Consider the following 20,267-nt stretch of genomic DNA (forward strand, 5'->3'; position numbering starts at 1 on the left):
ATACAACGAATTTCATGACAGCCAAATTACAGACTAAATGTCTAGGGCATTCCCCACTGCTCACTTAGTGTAAATAAAGAAGCAAACAGTTTCAAATTGGTGTAACATGTTAACATTAGACTACAATCATGTGATGGAAAATAGGGAAAGTAAGAGAAGTCAAGAAATAAGGAAATTAAGTTACTGATCTGCAGGTTATGAAGGAAATGCATGAAAACATGTGTAGTAAGAATGAGATTAGCAGTTTAAATTTAAAAATGTACAAAACTAATAGAGAAATTGGTGTGATTAATACAAATCTTACAGAACTACATAAGAAAATGGAGTCTGTAAAAGACCATTTTGAAAATAAATTAAAAGGCTTAGGGGCAAAACTGAGTAACATTATCAGTGTATGTACAGCTGCCATCTGTGGCTGTGGCCCAGCTGGTCTGAGAGCAGTCTAGATGCAGCCACAAAAGAGAACACGACAGCATGTCCGAGGGAAAAGTACTCTTCACAGTGGTGGAAGATGAGAAACTGGTAGAAATGGTTTCTAAATTTCCTTGTATATATGATGCACCATTACCAGTATAAAAGGACCAAATTGTGAAGGATAGTGCTTGGAGAGAGATAGCAGAATTCGTGGAAAGAACAAGTAAGAAAAGTACTGCATACTTTGTATTTATTCATAATGTTTATTACTTAGTTGTCAGGCAAATAATGCATATTCTAATAAACAAGAATAAGCAGCATCGTCCCACATAATATTCAGTTATTCTTATAATAATGAAGTGTACACAAAGTCAATACCAAAACCTGATGTATGTTATAAAAGTTCAATTTATTATAATGTGCATGCAAATTTTTAAAGATTATTCAGTGACGGTAGGGAGTTCAAAGCCTACTGAGTTCTGTTAACAGGATCACTTTGCCAAGGTGTTATCCCTGCACCTGCATGGTTGTTGAAGTATTCTGTAAATGAATCTCGCACAGAAAATCCATCACCATGTGCATAACCGCCACTCCTTGCTAATAGTCCAAGATTTTCTGTAGGTAGTGGTTTACTTCTGTTTAATTCAAAATGAGGCTCGTTATTTTTCTCTAAGAATGCATCTCTAAGTAAATCGTATAAACAGCAAGCAACAATAATCAAATTATCAGTCGTTTCTGGCTTCAGAGGAAACATCTTACCACTTGAAAACATTTTCCCGATATTACTTTTATCAAAAATTCCACTGTCACCTTTACCATATGACCCGACATCAATGAAAATGAATTTGTAGTTCGCGTCAACCACAGCACGAAAGACGGTAAAGAAAAAAATGTTTGTTGTTGTAATAGAATGAGCCTGACAGTGCAGGGCAAAAAATTTGCACTTTTTCTGTCAGTGGCATCAACACAGTTAAGAAATTGCCATTTTTCTTCAAATTCCTTACATTTTGATTCCTAGTGGTCAAATGACATCAGTGGCAAAAGGATTGGCTGCACAACTTGTATGATTTTACCGATGTAAGAAGGAGATATTCTGAATGCAAATGCCAGTGAACTGAATGTTTCCCCTGTCGCCATAAACCTAAAAACAAAATAAAAATAAGATAGGAGTAACTTTAAAAATTATTATTATTTTTACATCTAACAAATATTAATGTACATAATTATTTGACTGTATTGTGTTTTATAGTTGAAGACTGCAAAACAAAAAATGGAGGAATATAATAGACACACATCAAAAAAGGCAGAGAAAAGGAAAAAGTACTGGAAGTTCTGCTTCCAGTAAAGGAAATAAATGGCCACTGGCTGATATATTAACATTTTTAAACAAAATGGATCACAAGCGAATGTAAGTTGCCATACAATTTGCCTGTTTATGTTATTTTTTATTCTGTTTCATTTTATTATTGACACTGAATTACCTGTATTTTTGTAATATATTTCACAGAAGTACATCCAATGTTGAGGCAGATGAAATCAATGCCTACAATATGATGGTGAACTGAGTAACAGATAGGTGTGCCAGACATTGCCAACTTTGTCAGAAAAAGAAATTTTCTCCGAAGACGTGGAAAACATCGCGTCGTTCAGACCATCCAGGAAAAGGTCACAACAAAATGAAAAAATCATGGAGTTGATGAATTCTCGGCGGGCCAAGAGAGAAACCTTAATGAAAAGACTAGCTCAACAAAAGCGTGATGATGATATTGATTTATTTTTTAAAAGTATCGCCCACAGCGTAAAAAAATTGAATCATAATTTTATCAATGAAGCCAAATTGAGATTCTTGCAGATGCTTATTGATTTGGAGAATCACAGTTCATTTGAATACTACTCTTCCGTGTGCCTTGCATCTTTCATCTTCGAATACTTTCTCATACTCAACAACTCCAACAACATCAAGTGTGGATAACACTGCCATCACACCATCTGACAACACAGAGACCAAAACGCCAGCTTATAAACACATATAATGTTGCGATAAGTATTAATTTCTTATTTTTGTATTGTGCTATTTTCATTTTTTGCACTGTGTGCATTATTAATAAAGCAATAACACATAAAAAATTTTATTGTACATACCTCAATGTTAAAGCTAGGTTTTCATCTGGTGTTATAGGGTATGGATATCTGAGAGATGAATCCTTCCTGATATCTTATTTGATGAGATTGAGAATATAGTTAAACTGTTCAACCTGAAATACTCTCTAAATTTCTGGTCATTTTTTAACAAGTGCTGATTGATGAGTTGTTCAAAACAGCCTTCCTCAGTTCTTGTGAGGTAAATCGGATGTTTTTCAGCATTCCCCCCACATAGCTAACGCTGAATTTCTTCATCTTCAATGTCTTCTAACATGAGATAAAACAACAAATCGCGCTCACTCATCCTTTCGGCACAGATGCAGCAAACCAACTAAACACTGTGCAGCCGCTGCTCTACAAGAACCGCCAGCTATGCATCAGCCGCTCTATGTCAGATGCACAACGGCTGCCACATGCATCAAATGCAGCATAGGAATGCCACCTTTAGGTTTGTGGATTTTGGGGACCATGTAGAATGTTGATGTGCAGAGTGTTGTTGGGGTGAGGAGGGGGATAGTCTCAGGGGAGAGGGTCTGGGAAGGGTCCATGGATTTTAGAAGGGATTAGAGATGATGATGTACTTCTAGGATGAGATCACTATGGTTGGCAGACACCATCTCTCAGGTAGTCACTGCAATTCATCATCACAGTGGAGGAGCCTTTGGCTACGAGGAAGACGATGAGATAGGATTGTTTTCAGGTTATGTATGACTCATTTCTTCTCCGGAGAGGTTAGTATTCTTAGGAATGGGCATGGGGAATGGTGATGAAGCAATTTGGAGGTAAGCAAGGGGTAGCTAGGTGGTAGGGGGGAGGGAGGGAGGACCACAGTTGGATGGTGGTATGAGCTGGGAGAGGGAAGGTACAGTGTTGGTATTGGGTAGCTCTGGTTGGAGGGAGGGATGGCAAAGAAATGTTCCCACTGTAGGACTGGAAGAAAGGGAGTATGTCTTTGACAAGTCCAACTTAGCCAAACTTTGTTGAGGGGCTGCAGGTGAGGACTTTCGACAGTACTGAACATTCTTTGGGACTGAAGTTTTTGGTAAAAAGGTTAACTCACATTCTGTTATCCAGTTTCCCTTATAACCACTTAATGCTTTCACTTGTACATTTCCTGATTCATTTTCTATTTCTGTAAAACCATCGCACCCTCAGTGGACCTCTGCTCCAACTAACTGCACTGTTTCAGAAAAGTGTCCCTTTCACTGGCTAAAATCCAGTCCCACCTTGTGTACACTTAATTCTGCTTAAACCATGGAACGTCCCTTCCAGTGGCCTAACTATAAAAATTCCCTTCTCTGGATGCCACCCCTCCTTTCACAATGACCTTCATCTTTTCAGATTCTGTCAGTCCCTATCCCCCACAAACCTGGTACTGCAGAAATGCCTCTCAATTGCACTAGAATTCCAGATCCACCTCTACCTCCACTGTAAGATATTGTTTCCATGCAATCCTTACTACATACACCACATCTCTGAAACTGAAACCTCGCACTTCTCCATCAACACCCATACTAATCAGTGAACCCCCTCATCTACCCCTCATAGCAGTCAACCCAACTCAGCTGACCTTTTCACTTTACTACATGCTTCCTTCCAAACACTCCACAGAGTCTAGAACACAAGCAAAACCAACACACTGTTGGTAACTATTCCACCAAAAATGTCAGTCCCACAGATGTTTCACACCTATCCAAAGATCTCATCTTGAGTCCCACACCCAAGTTTAACCATGTTAGACAGTTAAAGGCCTACTCTCCTCCCAATCCCTACAGTAGAAACATCACTTTGCCACCAGTCCCTCCAACCAAAGCCAGTCTCATCCCAGCATTGAACCTTGCCTCTTCCAGCTCATATCACATCCAACCATGACCATACTCCCCTCCCACCTAACTTCCACCTGGTCACCTTCTAGGAACTCCTTACATCCAACTTGGTCTCACCAACGTGCAAGACCTGCCCAACCCCCCACCCAGTACTTCCTACTCAAACCCTCTCACAGGCTTTTGATACCCGTCAGAATCTGGGCCACCTGTGAAAGCAGCCATGTCATATATAAACTCTGCTGTAAACACTGTACAGCTTTCTATGTTGGTATGGCTATCAACTAGCAGTCCACCAGAATGAATGGCCACCACCAAACTGCTGCCAAGAACAAAGTTGACCACCTGGTGGCACTACATGCAGCTGAGCATAACATACTCAACCTCAATGGCTGCTTCACAACCTGGACCATATGGATCCTTTCCTCTACCACCATCTTCTTTGAATTATGCAAATGGGAATTATCCTTGCAACACAACCTTCACCACCATAATCATTCTGTTTGCAGTCTTCAATAAACCACTGTCCCCACACCTACACCCAATAGTTTCTGATTCCTCTGCCATGCCACTCCCTCCAAATTCACATACCCATGTTGTCACCTTCAGTGTGCACCATTCCCTCCCTACTGGCTCTGCAAACCATGCATTCCTAACTCATGTACCTGCCACTTCTCCCTTCCACATTCCTAGCTGGCAAACGGGCTTCTTCATTCCAAGCTGCTAGCCACCAACCCCCAGTCGCTCTCCCTGCCTCTCATCCCTCCCCTCCTCCCCTCCCCCCCATTCCACCTGACACTTTTTTTTTTTTTTGCTGTTTTAGGGCGCACAACTACAGTGGTCATTGGCGCCCAGACTAAATTATGAATGCACTGCGAGGCACAATATTAAAACAGCAACTAAGAAGGACAACACTATAAAAGGCACATTAACAGGCAAGGGATTAAAAGAAAACAGCATAATCAAATGTCCTTAGACAGGTTTGTCAAGTGGATAAAATGAAGAACGCGAGCAGCTGCTCCTGGGTCATCTATTAAAATTTCATGCAGAGTACATGGCAGGCCAAGATCAATGCACAGTGTATTAAAATTTGGACAGGACATTAAAATGTGGCGTACCGTCAGCAATTGTCCACATGGGCAGAACGGTGCCGGCGCAGTCGTCAGCAGATGGCGGTGGCTGAACCGGCAGTGTCCAATCCGTAACCAGGCCAAAACGACCTCCTCCCACCAAGAAGGGTGTGAAGAGATCGTCCAAGTCGTGGGGAGAGGTTTCAAGGCCCGAAGCTTGTTTTCAGACAGTGTAGACCAATCGGCATGCCACAGCGATAAAATGTGCTGACAAATGACCCTGCTAAAATCAGATGAAGGCACACAACAAGAAGCTGTCCAAGGCTGGAGGACCGCAGCCTTGGCTGTGGCATCTGCAGCTTTATTCCCAGGGATACTGACATGGCCAGGAACCCACATAAAGGTAACCAGAGAACTGTGGTCCGCCAGCTGCTGAAGAGAGCGTTGGATCCGGTGCATGAAAGGGTGAACCAGATACGGATCACTGAGGCTCTGGATGGCGCTCAGGCAATCAGAGCAGATGACATAAGCAGAGTATTGGTGGTGGCAGATGTAAAGAACAGCCTGATAGAGGGCAAATAGCTCAGCTGTGAAGACTGAACAATGGCCACGGAGCCGGTATTTGAAACTGTGTGCCCCGACAATAAAAGAACACCTGACACCGGCATTGGGCTTAGAGCCATCTGTATAAATGAACATCATATTAAGGAACTTCGAACGAAGTTCGACAAACCGCGAGCGGTATACCGAAGCTGGGGTAACCTCCTGTAGGAGCGAGTTGAGGTCAAGGTGAACGCGAACCTGAGCCTGGAACCAAGGTGGTGTTTGGCTCTCACCCACTCTAAAGGTTGCAGGGAGTGGAAAATCAGGTTGCTGAAGGAGGTGACAAAAGCGAACTCCAGGGCGTAGCAGGGCAGATACATACAACCCGAATTGGTGGTCGAGAGAGTCGTCAAAAAAGGAACGATAAGACGGGTAGTGGGGCATTGATACCTGACACAATGCGCACCACAACCTACCCCACCTGCCAAAATGCAGCACTGGCACTGTTTATCCTGCTAATACCATGTAAGGGCCTATATTAGAATGTTTTCTGTGTGTATTTTATTCCAGCTCAAAAAATGATTAGTCTAAAAACTAGCACTTTTCTTTCTTTTTGTGTTTGCCTGTTGACAACTCAATGGTTTTGCTTTTTGGTGAGTGGTCTTCTGTAACTCAAAAGTATTTACATTCTACCAGAACTTTCTACAATGTTTAATAATATTTAAGTTTTATAATGCGTAGTGAATAATTATTATCAGAAATTATGCAGAATGTGTCACTGAAGTTGACTGTAATGTTAGTGAAGCTAGAAAAAAAGTACAAATATGAGTTTAATGACATATAAATGTAAGTGAACTTGCAATGAGAGCAACTGAACATCAACATAATTTACCAATAAAATTGCTGAACTGGGAAAGAATTGTGAACTGGAGATAACGAAAAAGAGGTCCCTGAACAAAAATTATGGGTGAGAATATTGAGCTTAGTGCAATTATTGTGGAGAAAGGAACCCACACAGCTGAGTCTCTAATGTACACTTATGCAGTGACTTTCAACCTGGTGGTAGCCTGTTTTAATCTCGATGAAAGAAGAAATTTTGATCTCTAAGATTTGACCAGCAAAGAGAGGAGAGGTAGTGGCATCTGTTCCTGCTCACCCTACTATGTATCAAAGTAGTGGATTAAATTCCAAATTGTTCAGCAATGTGATGGAGTGAGGATGTGTAACACTTGATGACAATCATTTTCGTTGGAGAGGATGTTAAGCTTGACAATCCCATGGTACCACATTTCATCTTCTCCCCTCTGTCATCATAGTCATCATCAACTACAACAACAATATAGATCAGACTATACACACTCAACAGTCACTTACAAGAGACAGCTACACTTATGACACCAAGACATGAAAAGTCCCACAATGGGTACCAAGCAGAAAAAGGCTTGCACAAGATCATGGGCTGCACAAGTATATCATTGACAAAGAAACACCATGAACGATATACAGAAGTGTCCAGAACTATTCTGCCTTAAATGATTTCAGATAAGGTGAGTTATCAGTTACTGTGTATGGATGATGGATGCCAAAAATGCTAACTGAAGATAACAAACAAAACTAACAGAGAAACTTCAGTGCATCCACTGTTCAGTCCAGATCACACAGCTAATGACTTTCTTTGTAGAAGGAATTGCTTGAATTTCTTATCCAGCATCTGGTCTTCCTCATTACCCACCTTTAGTATTGATGTTCATGTTGATAAATATAATTTTTATATCTCTGTTCACATCAACCAAAGTTATAAGAATCAACAAGCTGCATGGAATCGTAAAGTAATCAGCATGGGACAGTATCCAGCTTATCAATACATTCTGAGGTTAACCAGCTAAAACTCTAACATACTGATTCAACAGAAGTAGTATTATTAAGAAAAAACAGGTCACATTACACATACACATACATGTAAAGAATCTTTTACCATTTTTAAACTTATTTTTCCATACATGCTTAAATTGTCATAGCAACCAAATTATTATGTTTAAATCAGTATTAATCTCAGAATAACTTACGGGTACTTCTCTTAGCGGCTGCTAACTTTTGTTCCATCCAAGTGTCTACTTTCTTTTGTTGTTCTAAGGGATCCTTTGAATGCCTCACAACTGATAAAGAGTTCTGCAACTCCTTTTTAATTTTTTCTTGTTTTTTAGCTGCTTCCTTTTTTTGTAACCATGTAATCCAAGTTTCTTTGCACCGTTTCTCTTTCTTTATTTGGTCCTCTTCCCTGCTCTTCCTCTCCTTTTCTCTTTGTTCTTTTGCTAACTGTCTCTTTTCAGTTTCAAGTTTGTGTTTTTTTCTGTACCATTCCCGCCATGCTTTGTTACCATCAGTGTCATGTTCATCCATATATAGAAAAGTAAAGAAAATATTGTTCACTTTACCTTTTCTTTTAATTGTAACAATTTTCTGCATTAAGCAGAAATCATGAAGCTCTGCTCTTTAAGAAGAAATGTGAAGTTCTTCTCTTTAAGCAAAAACACACTGTTGACCAACTAAAAAAAAAGGAAACAAAAGAAATCCATTATAGAAAGAATAAGTTAATAGTCAACAACATTTACTTGGTACTGTGTTTTTGCATGTACTAAAATTACATACGATATTTATTTTATTCCATACTTTTAAAAAGTATTGATCCTACCCTTTACACATTTTGATATAACTGTTGTAGGAAAGGCAATTGAGTATCATAAAATGCACAAAGGTGTTACAAACAGGGAAAGTAATCTGGCAAAACCAAGAGAGATATGTCACTTCATTGGTGTAAGTAATATAGTTACGCTAACTTGAAAAAAAAAATCAATTTAATATTGTAGTCATATATTATTCAGGAGGGGATAGATTCTTCTTCTTCTACACAGTATAAATTACAGTTAACACAAAATACTCAGAGTTGGTGTTTGTGACTTCCGTTTTGCCCAACGTAACTGCTGCTGTTTTTATTCTGTATTCAGGCAGAGAAACTGGTGTAATTCAGAAGTGGCAAACATGAAGTGGTTGTTGTATACAGGTCGGGTAATAAAATATCTCACAAAATTTCATAGTTTACATGAAAACTATTAAAAGTTTTATCCTTTCCATTTCAATATAATTATATGGGTGAATTGTGTTAGATGTAATGCCATATTGAAAATTCGTGACAGATTAAAACTGTGTGCTGGACTGAAACTCAAACTCAGGATCTTTGCCTTTTGCAGGCAAGTACTCTACTGACAGCTGCCCCAGCATTTCTCATGACCCATCCTTACAGCTTTACTTCTGATAGTATCTCATCTCCTACCTTCCAGACCTCACAGAAGTTCTCCTGTGAAACTTTTAGTACCAGCACTCATGGGAAAAAGGATATTAAGAGATATGGCTTAAGCATACCCTGGGGGATGTTTATAGAATGACATTTTTACTCTGCAGTGGAGTGTGTGCTGATATGAAACTTGCTGGCAGATTAAAACTTTGTGCTGGACTGGTACTCAGACTCGGAATCTTTGCCTTTCAGGAGTAAGTACTTAACTGACCGAGTCATACATGTAGTTTCATATCAACACACATGCAGCCACAGAGTAAACATTTCATTCTGAGAACATCCTATGGCTAAGCCACTTCCCTGCAATATCTTTTCTTCCTGGAGTGCTAGTCCTGTAAGTTTCATGGGAGAACTTCTATGAGATTTGGAAGGTATGAGATGTGGTAATGCCAGAAGAAAAGCTTTGCAGATGGGCCATGAGCCATGTTTGGGTAGCTCAGTCAGTAGAGCACTTGCCCATGAAAGGAAGGTCCTGAGTTTGAGTCTCAGTCCACCACACACTTTTAATCTCCCAGAAAGTTTGAAATCAGTGCACAATTTGCTAAAGAGTTAAAAATTAATTCTGTAACACCCTGTTATTTCATTAACATTTCAAGATAGAGAAACAAGGTGTTTGGCAAATGCTGTAATTTTGTTGTGTGGTTAATACTATTAACTACTGAAGCAAACATTGTTTTTCAAATGGGACTGTAATTTTTTAAATGGTATTTGACACCTCTTCTAAAGACAAGTACACTGATATGACACTTGTTAATTCTGACAATGACATTTTTTTGTACAAGTATCTTAGAAATATGCTACATTGAGAGACCCAAAGGGTGGTATCTTCCATGGCAGCATAACCACTGCTTAGCAGTCCTTTCATACCAGGCTCTGTAGTTGTATTGAAACCTTTTGACTGCTTAATAGCAGAAAATTTGTTGTGTACTGCTGGGCCTACTATCATATGACAGCTCATGTCTGCTTCAGCATTTCTTGCATGCAGTCATGTACACCACTGAGGAAAAATTTTGTATACTACTTGGATAAGATGAATGTTAAAGGAATACTGTCAGAACAGATTGTATGGGGGTACCTACCCTAATGATCAGTATTCAATGCACCAGGCAACTGCATGTATTTCAGAACACTAGTGTGAACTGCCAGTTTGAATACCAGAGGAAAAGTAAGATTAGTTGGTTGGTTTAAAAAGGGGGGAAAGGGACCAAACTGCAAGGTCATCGGTCAAAAAGTAAGAGTACTGTAACTGATGGAGCACACAATAAAGCTGCTATGGCTAAAGCACTTATGAACCCACAAGGTGGCACGGGATGTATGTAGGATCAGTCAGAAGAGTGACATTCACATCATGCACTGACATATGTTTCGATCTGGAATATTGTACAGAATTTTTTCAGTATACTCTGTCATACTTGACAGATGATGCTATCTTTTTCAAACATATGCTCTTTACCAGTGAAGTAATGTTTACCAATCACAGTAATAAAAACTTAATAATAGCAAATTGGGTATCAGAAAATCCTGCTGGCTTGATCAGGTACAGCAGCAACAGCTGTGGAGCCACAATTATGCCAGACAATTGGTGCCAACAAATTGCTGCAGCATGCACCACTATATCATCTATTGATGTCCTCTTCTCTGTTCATCTGTTCCTCAAACAGCAGTTGCAAATTATGGAAAACAGTTTGAACAGCTACTGAAGTAAAGCATTAAATTATGGTCTGTTGAGATAAGTATTTATTTCTTCAGTGATGGATAGTCACCAAATAATTGTAATATGTTTAGTTCATTAACCCGTGTATTCCATTTAATTACAATTTCAGACAGTATTTGTAGCCACACTTATCTGACACAACCAATACTCTATGAAACTATCTCAATCCTTTATGAATCTTTCAGCCACTCTGGACATGACAGATTAAATAATATACATTTTCTCCATGGACCAGATGCTTTTTTGTGGAGAACAGACAGACAAAATGTCTCTTTCATTCATTCCAAGCATGCTGCAGAAAGCCACAATGCAAGTTTAAATAGTGAACTACATGAGGAAAATGCAGGTTTTTCTACAAACACTATTCTCTTAAACATGAAGGCATCCACCTATTTAAAGTAACTTTCCTACTCACCATCTCACTGACTAACAGTTAGTATATTGGTATGCATAAAAAAATTCTAGTTGACCCCTATCTCTATCTTGAAAAATTAGACTTTTATCTTGGTAGCATTGGCTAATCTTCTTGCAACATATAATGATGGGGCCTGGGATGGTAATTTAACTTAGCATTGTTTATACCACAATAATGGATTCTGGCTGTGTTACCTCTCAATTTTGGCCTCGAAAACTTTTATGAAAAGTTTAAACCCCAACATCAACAAGAATTATAACAAGAGTTTCTAATCCTGTCACAAAAGTGCAACATTCCATTAAACATATTTTGGGTGATATCAGAGTATTAACCATGTAACAAAATTGGGCCCAATTCTGAGTACTATTATATGCATGAAACCTCAATTCAGTATCTTGAACAGTCACAAAATAAAATAGGCATATCTTGTGTGACACTCCATATAATGCAAACATCGCTAAGCAATAATTTTGAAAGTTTTCAACAATTAAACACCACAGAAAGTATCCCAAAACAATGGGACAGACAAGAAGAACACATTTCTACATCTAAATTTACATCTACATCCATACTCTACAGATCACTGTGAAGTACATGGCAGAATGTACACCCCATTGTACCAGTTATTATGGTTTCTTCCCATTACATTCATGTATGGAGCTTGGGAAGAATGACTTACTGAATGCCTGTGTGCATGCAATAATTATTCTAATCTTACCTATGTGAGAAATACATACGGGGTTGTAATATATTCCTAGTCATCAGTTAAAGCCAAATCTTGAAACTTAAGTAGTATACTTTCTCAGGATAGTTTACATCTCTCTTCACGAGTCTTCCAGCTCAGTTCCTTCAGTATCTCTGTGCCACTCTCCCATGGGCCAAACAAACATGTGACCATTCATGCTGCCCTTCTCTGAATACATTCAGTATCCCCTGTTAGTCTTGTTTTGTATGGGTCCTACACACCTGAGCAACATTTTAGAATCAGTCACATGAGTGATTTGTAAGCAATCTCCTTTGTAGATTGATTGCACTTCCTCAGTATTCTACCAATAAACCAAAATCTACCACCTGCTTTACACACATATCCCTACAATGTGTGTAACCCTCGAGTATTTGTATGAGTTGGCAGGTTCCAGCTGTGAATCACTGATGTTATAGTCATAGAATACTATTTTTTTTTTTCATTTTCTGAAGTGCACCATTTTATATTTATGAACATTTAAAGTAAGTTGCCAATCTTTGCACCACTTTCTAATCTTATCAAGATCTGACTGAATATTTATGCAGCTTCTCTCAGACATTACTTCATTCTAGATAACTTCATCATATGCAAAAATTCTGGTGCTGCTATTGTCAGCAAATTCATTAATATACAACATGAACAGCAAGGGTCCCAACACACTTCCATGGGGCACACCTGAAGTTACTTTTATACCTGACGATGAGCCTCCATCCAAGGTAACATGCTATGTCCTCTTACAAAAAGTCCTTAATCCAATCATAAATTTCACTTGATATCCCACTATGATCAAAGTTTTGATAATAAGTGTACATATGGTACCGAGTCAAATACTTTTCAGAAATCAAAAAATAATGGATCTACCTGACTGCCTTGATCCAAAGTTTTCAGTATGTTGTGAGAAAAGTATGAGTTGGGCTTCACATGATAAATGTTTTCGGAATCCATTCTGGTTGGCATTGAGGAGGTCATTCTGTTCAAGATACCCCGTTATGTTTGAGCTCAGAATATGTTCCAAGATTCTACAACAAAGATATTGGACAGTAGTTTTGTGAATCATTTGTGTTACCCTTCTTGTAGATGGGTGTGACCTATGCATTTTTTCCAAGTACTGGGGATGGTTTTATGTTTGAGGGATCTTCAGTAGATTATAGCTAAAAGAGGGGGTATCTCAGCCACAAATTCAGCATAGAATCTGACAGGGATTCCATCGGGCCCAGAACCTTTGTTCAATTTTAATGATTTCAGCAATTTCTCCACACCACTGACCCTAATACTTGTTTCACACATATTTTCAATGGTGCAAGGATTACACTGGGGCAGTTTTCCTGGGTTTTCATTCATAAAGAAATGTTTGAAAATAGAGTTAAGCATTTCAGCTTTTGCTTCAATACCCTCACTTCCAGTTCCTATCTCATTCGTTAGGGACTGGACACTAACTTTGGTACCGGTACCACTAACAGCCTTTACATACAATCAGAATTTCTTTAGGTTTTGTGAAATATCATTTGACAACATTCTGCTACAGTAGTCATTAAGACATCACACATTGCTCTCTTGACAGTCAAATGAGTTTTGTTCAGCATCTCTCTGTCTGAAACCTTACACTTTGTTTTACACCTGTTTTGCAGTAATCTCTGTTTCTTTAGAAGTTTCTTTACAGTGATTGCATACCATGAAGGTTGCCTCCTATTATGAACTGTTCTACTGGATACATACCTATCCAGTGCATGGTCAACTACTCCTTTAACCTCTACATGCTCCTGCCCTGTGCTTAAAATTTCAAGTTTCCCATTGACGTATGACACAACAGATTTTTTTATCTAGTTTACTGAACATGTATATCTTTCTGCCTGTTTCAGTTGTCTTAAAGTGTTTCAGGTTGGGTTCTGTTGTGTGATGGTTTGTTATACTTCACCTCATCCACCAAACACTTAAAGAAGTCGGCACTTGAACACTCCTTTTGTATACAATGAATGTTGCTTACTGAATATTTGGTAACTGTTAAGTATTATTAATGAGGGTCCAGCTAGTCCGTGCCCTGAATCCGTGTGCCTTCTTCCTCCAACTTGGCTCAGACTTCACCTCCTTACAGACTGCAGATATTGCATCTGAAAATTAACTTCTCAATCTCATTCATTCCAATTCATAAATAAGAAGTGAGATTCAATTCACCTTCATATATTATCTTCAAAATTATACATCTTTGCATGTCAAATGAGGACAGCTACTGACTTGTATGCTGCCTCTCTGTAATACGTAGGTAGCAGATTTGATATTCAACTCATTAATTAACAATTACAATACATTTATTATCTTTGACACTTCATGTTCTTAGATTTCACGGAGCTCTCTGTTCTGAACTGCCTGCTCCATAGAAACTCTATCTCCACCTAAGCAGGTAGGATCACCTGATTGCTACCCACTTTTGTACTGTCACTGGTTTGTTAGCTCTGGTATCAGCACCTACAATTTAAAACTCCTCCCAACAGTCTGGTGCTCACCACTATTGACTACACTCAGCCATGAACATCTTTTTCTGACATACGTATTTAAAGACATGATACCTCTCTTTCAAGGAATGGGATGTATCACTATATATCCCTCCACTGAGAGAAAAGATGTCATGACTATACATTTAACTTTAATTTATACACAAGTGTTACATAAAGAGATTTGATTGCTTCTTTGGTTTCACCATTAATACACATTTCATTATACCTTATCACAAAACTCTCTTTTTTTCTTAGAGAAGGTAAATATTATCTAAATTCTAGGATCAATTGTCAGAGCACTCTGAGATTACATTGTGTCCTCAGAAAAAGGTAAATTACTTAACTTTAATAATTTTTATTTAATCAGTCTGGAGGACATGCTCTCTCGTCCAGATTCTCTACCCTTATGCAAATAATAATACTCATAACATTTCTCAACACTGCCCTCCCAGGGATTAAGTGCTCTTTCCTTTAACTTCGTACGCTTGGTATCGTGATGTACCTCTTCCTATAAAACAGTTGGGGTCCTCCCTTCATTGGGTCTATCTGAACCTGATATAAGTTCCTTTCTCTGGAGTAACTTACCCATGAACTCCCACAAAGTGCATCACATAGCTTCATTACTATTATTTTTTAAGTACCTTAGTACTTCTCGTTTTCTATCCCTAAAACTGTTTATATTTACAAGAAGGGTTGTACAATCATAGTCCCTTCCTTCTTGTCATTATGATTATTAAACATTTGTGTGTCCATATTTTTTGCGTCATGCAGTTGGTTTTTTGACGTTCCTTCCAGACATTTGGTCACCTGGCAGTTATTTTTACTTCTCTTTCCTTTTGAAACTTAAACTTTTAAACCTGATATTTTCATGATTCGTATCTTCCTGATTTGGACTATTCTTTGTATTATTTATGGAATATAGATTTTCCACAAATGATGACAACTCATTTACAACAGCTGAACTTTGGTACAAAATTTCTTTACATACATAATAAGGTAGCCATCTCACAAGTACTTTGGATAAATGAACTTCATCCTGTGGGTTGTCTAAATATTTAGATCATATAAAATACCACTCAGTATACTTTTTAAAACTTTCCCATGAACTACTGTAGTTCTTTGGAATGAGTAATTCTAAAGCAAATTTTTCTTGCATCATTTGTCACCGGTATTTACATCTGAATTCTTCTTGAAAATTCTTGCGTGAAGTAAATTCTTTTGAGTGAGCATTCCACCACTCAGTAGCATCCTCTACTAGATAACTTAATGCAAAATCTTTTTTCCAAGAATCCTCCCATTTTTGAGGTAAAGATCTTGAAAAAACCTGGAAGAAGTATGTTGGGTATACGTCTCTGTCAGGTTTAAGATTTGGGAACTGTTTGTATAGGTTCACGCAGTTGAGTAATTGTAGTTCTTCTAATAAAGTATTTTTATCTAAAAATTTCCCTCTACACTGACATTCTGTGACTTCTTGTCTTATTTTAGCCAACTCATCCCACAGTCATTTAAATTCATTATCTGGATGAGTTATTTCATCCTTGGAATGGTGTAAACTACTTAAAGTTTGTGCACTCTCTTGAGATTTTTGACCTACTAAGGCCTGTACTTTCTCCTCCAAACCCATGAAGATATCATGTGAAGAAACAGAATCTCCATTCTCACTCCTTTGCTCTAAAAGTTCAATAGGATTTTGTGCATCTGGCGATGCTTTACAAGTTTGCACTCCTTTACTGCAAATTCTTACAAACTATCTACATCGGTATGAATTTCCCTAATATGTCCTTGAATTTTGTTATGTACAAGGTTGCATTGTTGAAGCATTTCAATTTCGTTTTTAAAAACATTCAATTTATGATCTAGTGTATTTGCCAAATGCTCTTCCAAATGCTCAAGTTTCTCATCAAATTGGTCAAATCTGTCATTATTACTATTAAGTATCTTCTCTTTGGATGACTGTATTTTAGAATTAATATTTTTAAATTGATTTTGTATCTGCTTAGTAAATTCATTGAATTTTTCCAATTTCTTTTCTCCTGGTGTGGTCACCTTTCTTGTGATGACAGGCATAAACTAATATTTTACTTCTCATCTCAACATGTTTATCGTCTATATTGATATTTTCGATTTTAAAATCAATTGCATTCTACACATACAACTCTTTAAATTGGTTGCAAGCACAGCTCACCATTAACTTTATAATGGGTGGTGTTGATGGACTGCTGGCTTCTCATGGCTATGTGCTGCCAACATGCTGCACGTGTGGTTTGCAATCTGCAGATGATTGCGTGCTGCTGACAAACTGCGTGTAGGCTGCAATGTGGTGATGCACATGCATTGCAATCTTTTGACAACTGCTTGTAGACTGCGTACCGTTGTTAGGTGAATACTGGTTGATTTCTCCCTAACAGATTTTTTCATTTTTCACTCAATTTTACTATTTGTTTCTGATTCAGTTTTTCATCTGTACTGTATAAATGCCTTTTGTTTTATTCCTGTTGCCCTTGGCAATGCATTTTCTCCTTGGCCTTTTCTTACAAAATTTTGAGATTTGGCTTTTTTGTTACACATTACCTGTATTTTAGCTGCTAAGGTCAGCACGTGAACTGTTTCATGCTGGCATATGCTGTGTGGTGGTTTGTTGTACTTGACCTCACGCACCAAACACTTAAAAATCTCCCTCCTGAACACTTCTTTTATATGCAATGTATGTTGCTTTCTGAATATTCAGCCACTGTTACACATTATTAATCAGGGTCCAGCTAGTCTGTGCCCTGAATCCATGTGCCTTCTTCCACCATCTTGACTCAGACTTGGCCTCCTTACAGGCTCTGCAGATAAAGATGCTGGAAATTAATTTCTCATTCTCATTCACCCTCCACGTAAATAAGAGGTGAGATTCAATTCACCTTCTTACATTATCTTTAAAATTCCACGCAATGCATGATAGATGACGACAGCTATCAACACGTATACTGCCTCTCTGCACTATGTACATAGCATATCTGATGTTCAACTTGATAATTAACAATGACAATACATTTCTTTGGCATTTCATGCTTTTAGATTTCATGGAGCTCTCTGTTCCGCACCATCTGCTCTGTGGAACTCTGCGGGCTTCATTACAAGCCAAATACTGCTGAGTCTACAGTATACAATATGAATATACACATGAATTGAATGGTCAAAGGTTCCTATCACTCGGCAATTGGGATCTTTGAATGTAACATAGAGATTTATAAATGAAAGATTGCAATTAAATAAAATCTGCAGGTACTATTTTTAACGACTTTAAATGATGAGTATGACAGCAGAAGTACCTTTAAGAATACCGTTTATTACTGCAAAACACTTATTGCTGTTGATGGTCCAGCAATTAAATAGAATGCAAGTTGAATAACTGGATAACAATAGATTCCTACTTCATGTAATTAGTTATGAGCAGCAACATAGCTCGTGAGATATTCACTTCTAAATGCATACTAGGTCTTCACTGCAGAAGCCACGGAAATCTCACAAGTGCACAAGTCGGCACTACGAAATATTTTTATCTCCCGCGACCACGTGCAAACTGTTCTTCACTCTCCAAGTATTTCCTGCTACCGTCCGTCGCGCCTTCCCATCCAGCACATCCCCATGTCCTCTGCGACCCGATTCTCCTTCCCCACTTCCATACAGTCTCCCCATTGACTTTGGTAGTCACCTACCATAGTAACAAGCGCTTTGATTGGCTAGAACACTCCTGCCATGTCCCCAAGCCAACGCACACTCACAAACATATTGAAACACATACGAAACACTGGATTTACATTTAAATAACTAGAAAGTAAATAAATATTCCTACTGCTGGACCATAAATGTGCTCTAACACATATTATTAAATACATAAACAAATTAAATAAACAAATATCAAAGGAATAGAAACAAAAGTAGGCCAGTAGCCTAATGTTTCTGTGGTTTCTAAAACACAGTACATATTTGACCAATTTCTTCATGAATAGTATATATCGGATATAAACAAAGACATAGACAAATAAATATATTTATAAGCATATCTGCTACCATTTTTTCATGTAACTGTAGAATACTTATGGCCTGACGCGATCAACGGTAATAGGCCACTTTGATCTCCAATAAAATAATTCATGTACTATTCAAGTTACTTCCCTGTAATTCATATCAATTTATGTTTACACTAATAGCTTTCTAAAGACATGTCGATCGCCAAAACGGATGAACCGTTTAGCTTTGGAAATTCGTTGCTGGCTGTTATTTGTATAATTTACAGTCAGATACTAAACTTTAAACTAATAAAGATATCTGCCATTATGGTTTCACAAAGTTCACCATCTTTGGCACTCCCGGCAGGCAAATATCCTTCATCAACACAAAGCACCTTCCTTGACACACTGTCAACATGAAATTCCCAGACACGTGGTCGGCCTGGATCACACACTGGGGCTACCCCACTTGCTCCGGCTACTGTTTGGCACCACGCGATTGCTAATGAGCCGCGGCTTGCCAAGCGGTCCGTGCGGCCACGCCAACCCCTAACTTAGAATATTTTTAGGGTGCCACAACTCACCCGTTACCTCACAACTCCTATTTATATCTCAGCAGGCAGGGTCATCTGATTGATACCCACATCTGTACGGTCACTGGATCGGTTGCTTTGGTATCAGCAGCTACAGTTTAAACACCTCCCAACAGTGGGGTGCTCACCACTTATCGACTACTCTCAGTCACAAACATCTTTTCTCTGATGTATGTACTTAAGGACGTGATACCTCTTATTCATTGAATGGGATGAATCACTACAGTCCTTTGTGCTTTGGTAATAATTCTTGCCACAATCTCGTCATGGTCACTAATACCACTTTCAATGTGGACATCCTCAAAGAGGTGAGATCTATTTGTTACCATTACACCCAAAATATTTTCTTCATGTAATGTTTCACAGGATGACTTATCGTGCCTACCACTAACAAAACTGTAATTTTCCCAGTTAATTGTTAGATGATTAAAGTCTTCACCAATGATTACAGTACGATTGCGGAACTTAACATGCAAATGAACTGAGGCTTTGTCTGAGGTTTTTGATTACATCAGGAGACGAGTCTGGTGGGTGATAGAAGGTTCCATTTATCATTTCCTATAGAGTCTGCATCTCACATGCAGCTTCAATTTCTTCTTGGTGGATTTGACTTTCTTGACTACCATGACATCACCTCCATTTCCCATTTGCCTATCCTTTTGATACACATTTAAATTTTCCACCAGAATCTCACTGCTATCAATTTCAGGTTTAAACAAGCCTTTTGTACCTAGTATTACATTATCTTCACTGCTTTCCAGGAGTGCTTCATTTATTTAAAAAGCAGAGTATATGCCTTTTATATTGTGCTGCTACATATCAAAATTATAAATTTTGGAATGGCAGTTTGAAATTCAAACATGTTATTTGAAGTAGAAATAAGAGTTTGTTTAACAGAGATAAAAATATTACGTGATAGTGTCCTTAAACCAATTTGCATGACAAGGGCAGTAATGCTAGGAACAT

General features: G+C 38.3%; 1 protein-coding gene across 1 annotated transcript in view; it reads right to left on the reverse strand.

Annotated features, from left to right (window-relative positions):
• The window catches only part of LOC126175716 (uncharacterized), a 69,201-nt gene that overhangs the window by 28,292 nt on the left and 20,642 nt on the right, over window positions 1-20,267 (reverse strand). Inside the window, exon 2 of the mRNA XM_049922648.1 lies at window positions 8,059-8,538. Within this exon, the coding sequence (XP_049778605.1) occupies window positions 8,059-8,458 (400 nt within the window). The 5' untranslated portion in view covers window positions 8,459-8,538. The remainder of the gene's footprint in view (window positions 1-8,058; window positions 8,539-20,267) is intronic.

This window comes from Schistocerca cancellata, chromosome 3, assembly GCF_023864275.1.
Source record: "Schistocerca cancellata isolate TAMUIC-IGC-003103 chromosome 3, iqSchCanc2.1, whole genome shotgun sequence".
Taxonomy (NCBI): domain Eukaryota; kingdom Metazoa; phylum Arthropoda; class Insecta; order Orthoptera; family Acrididae; genus Schistocerca; species Schistocerca cancellata.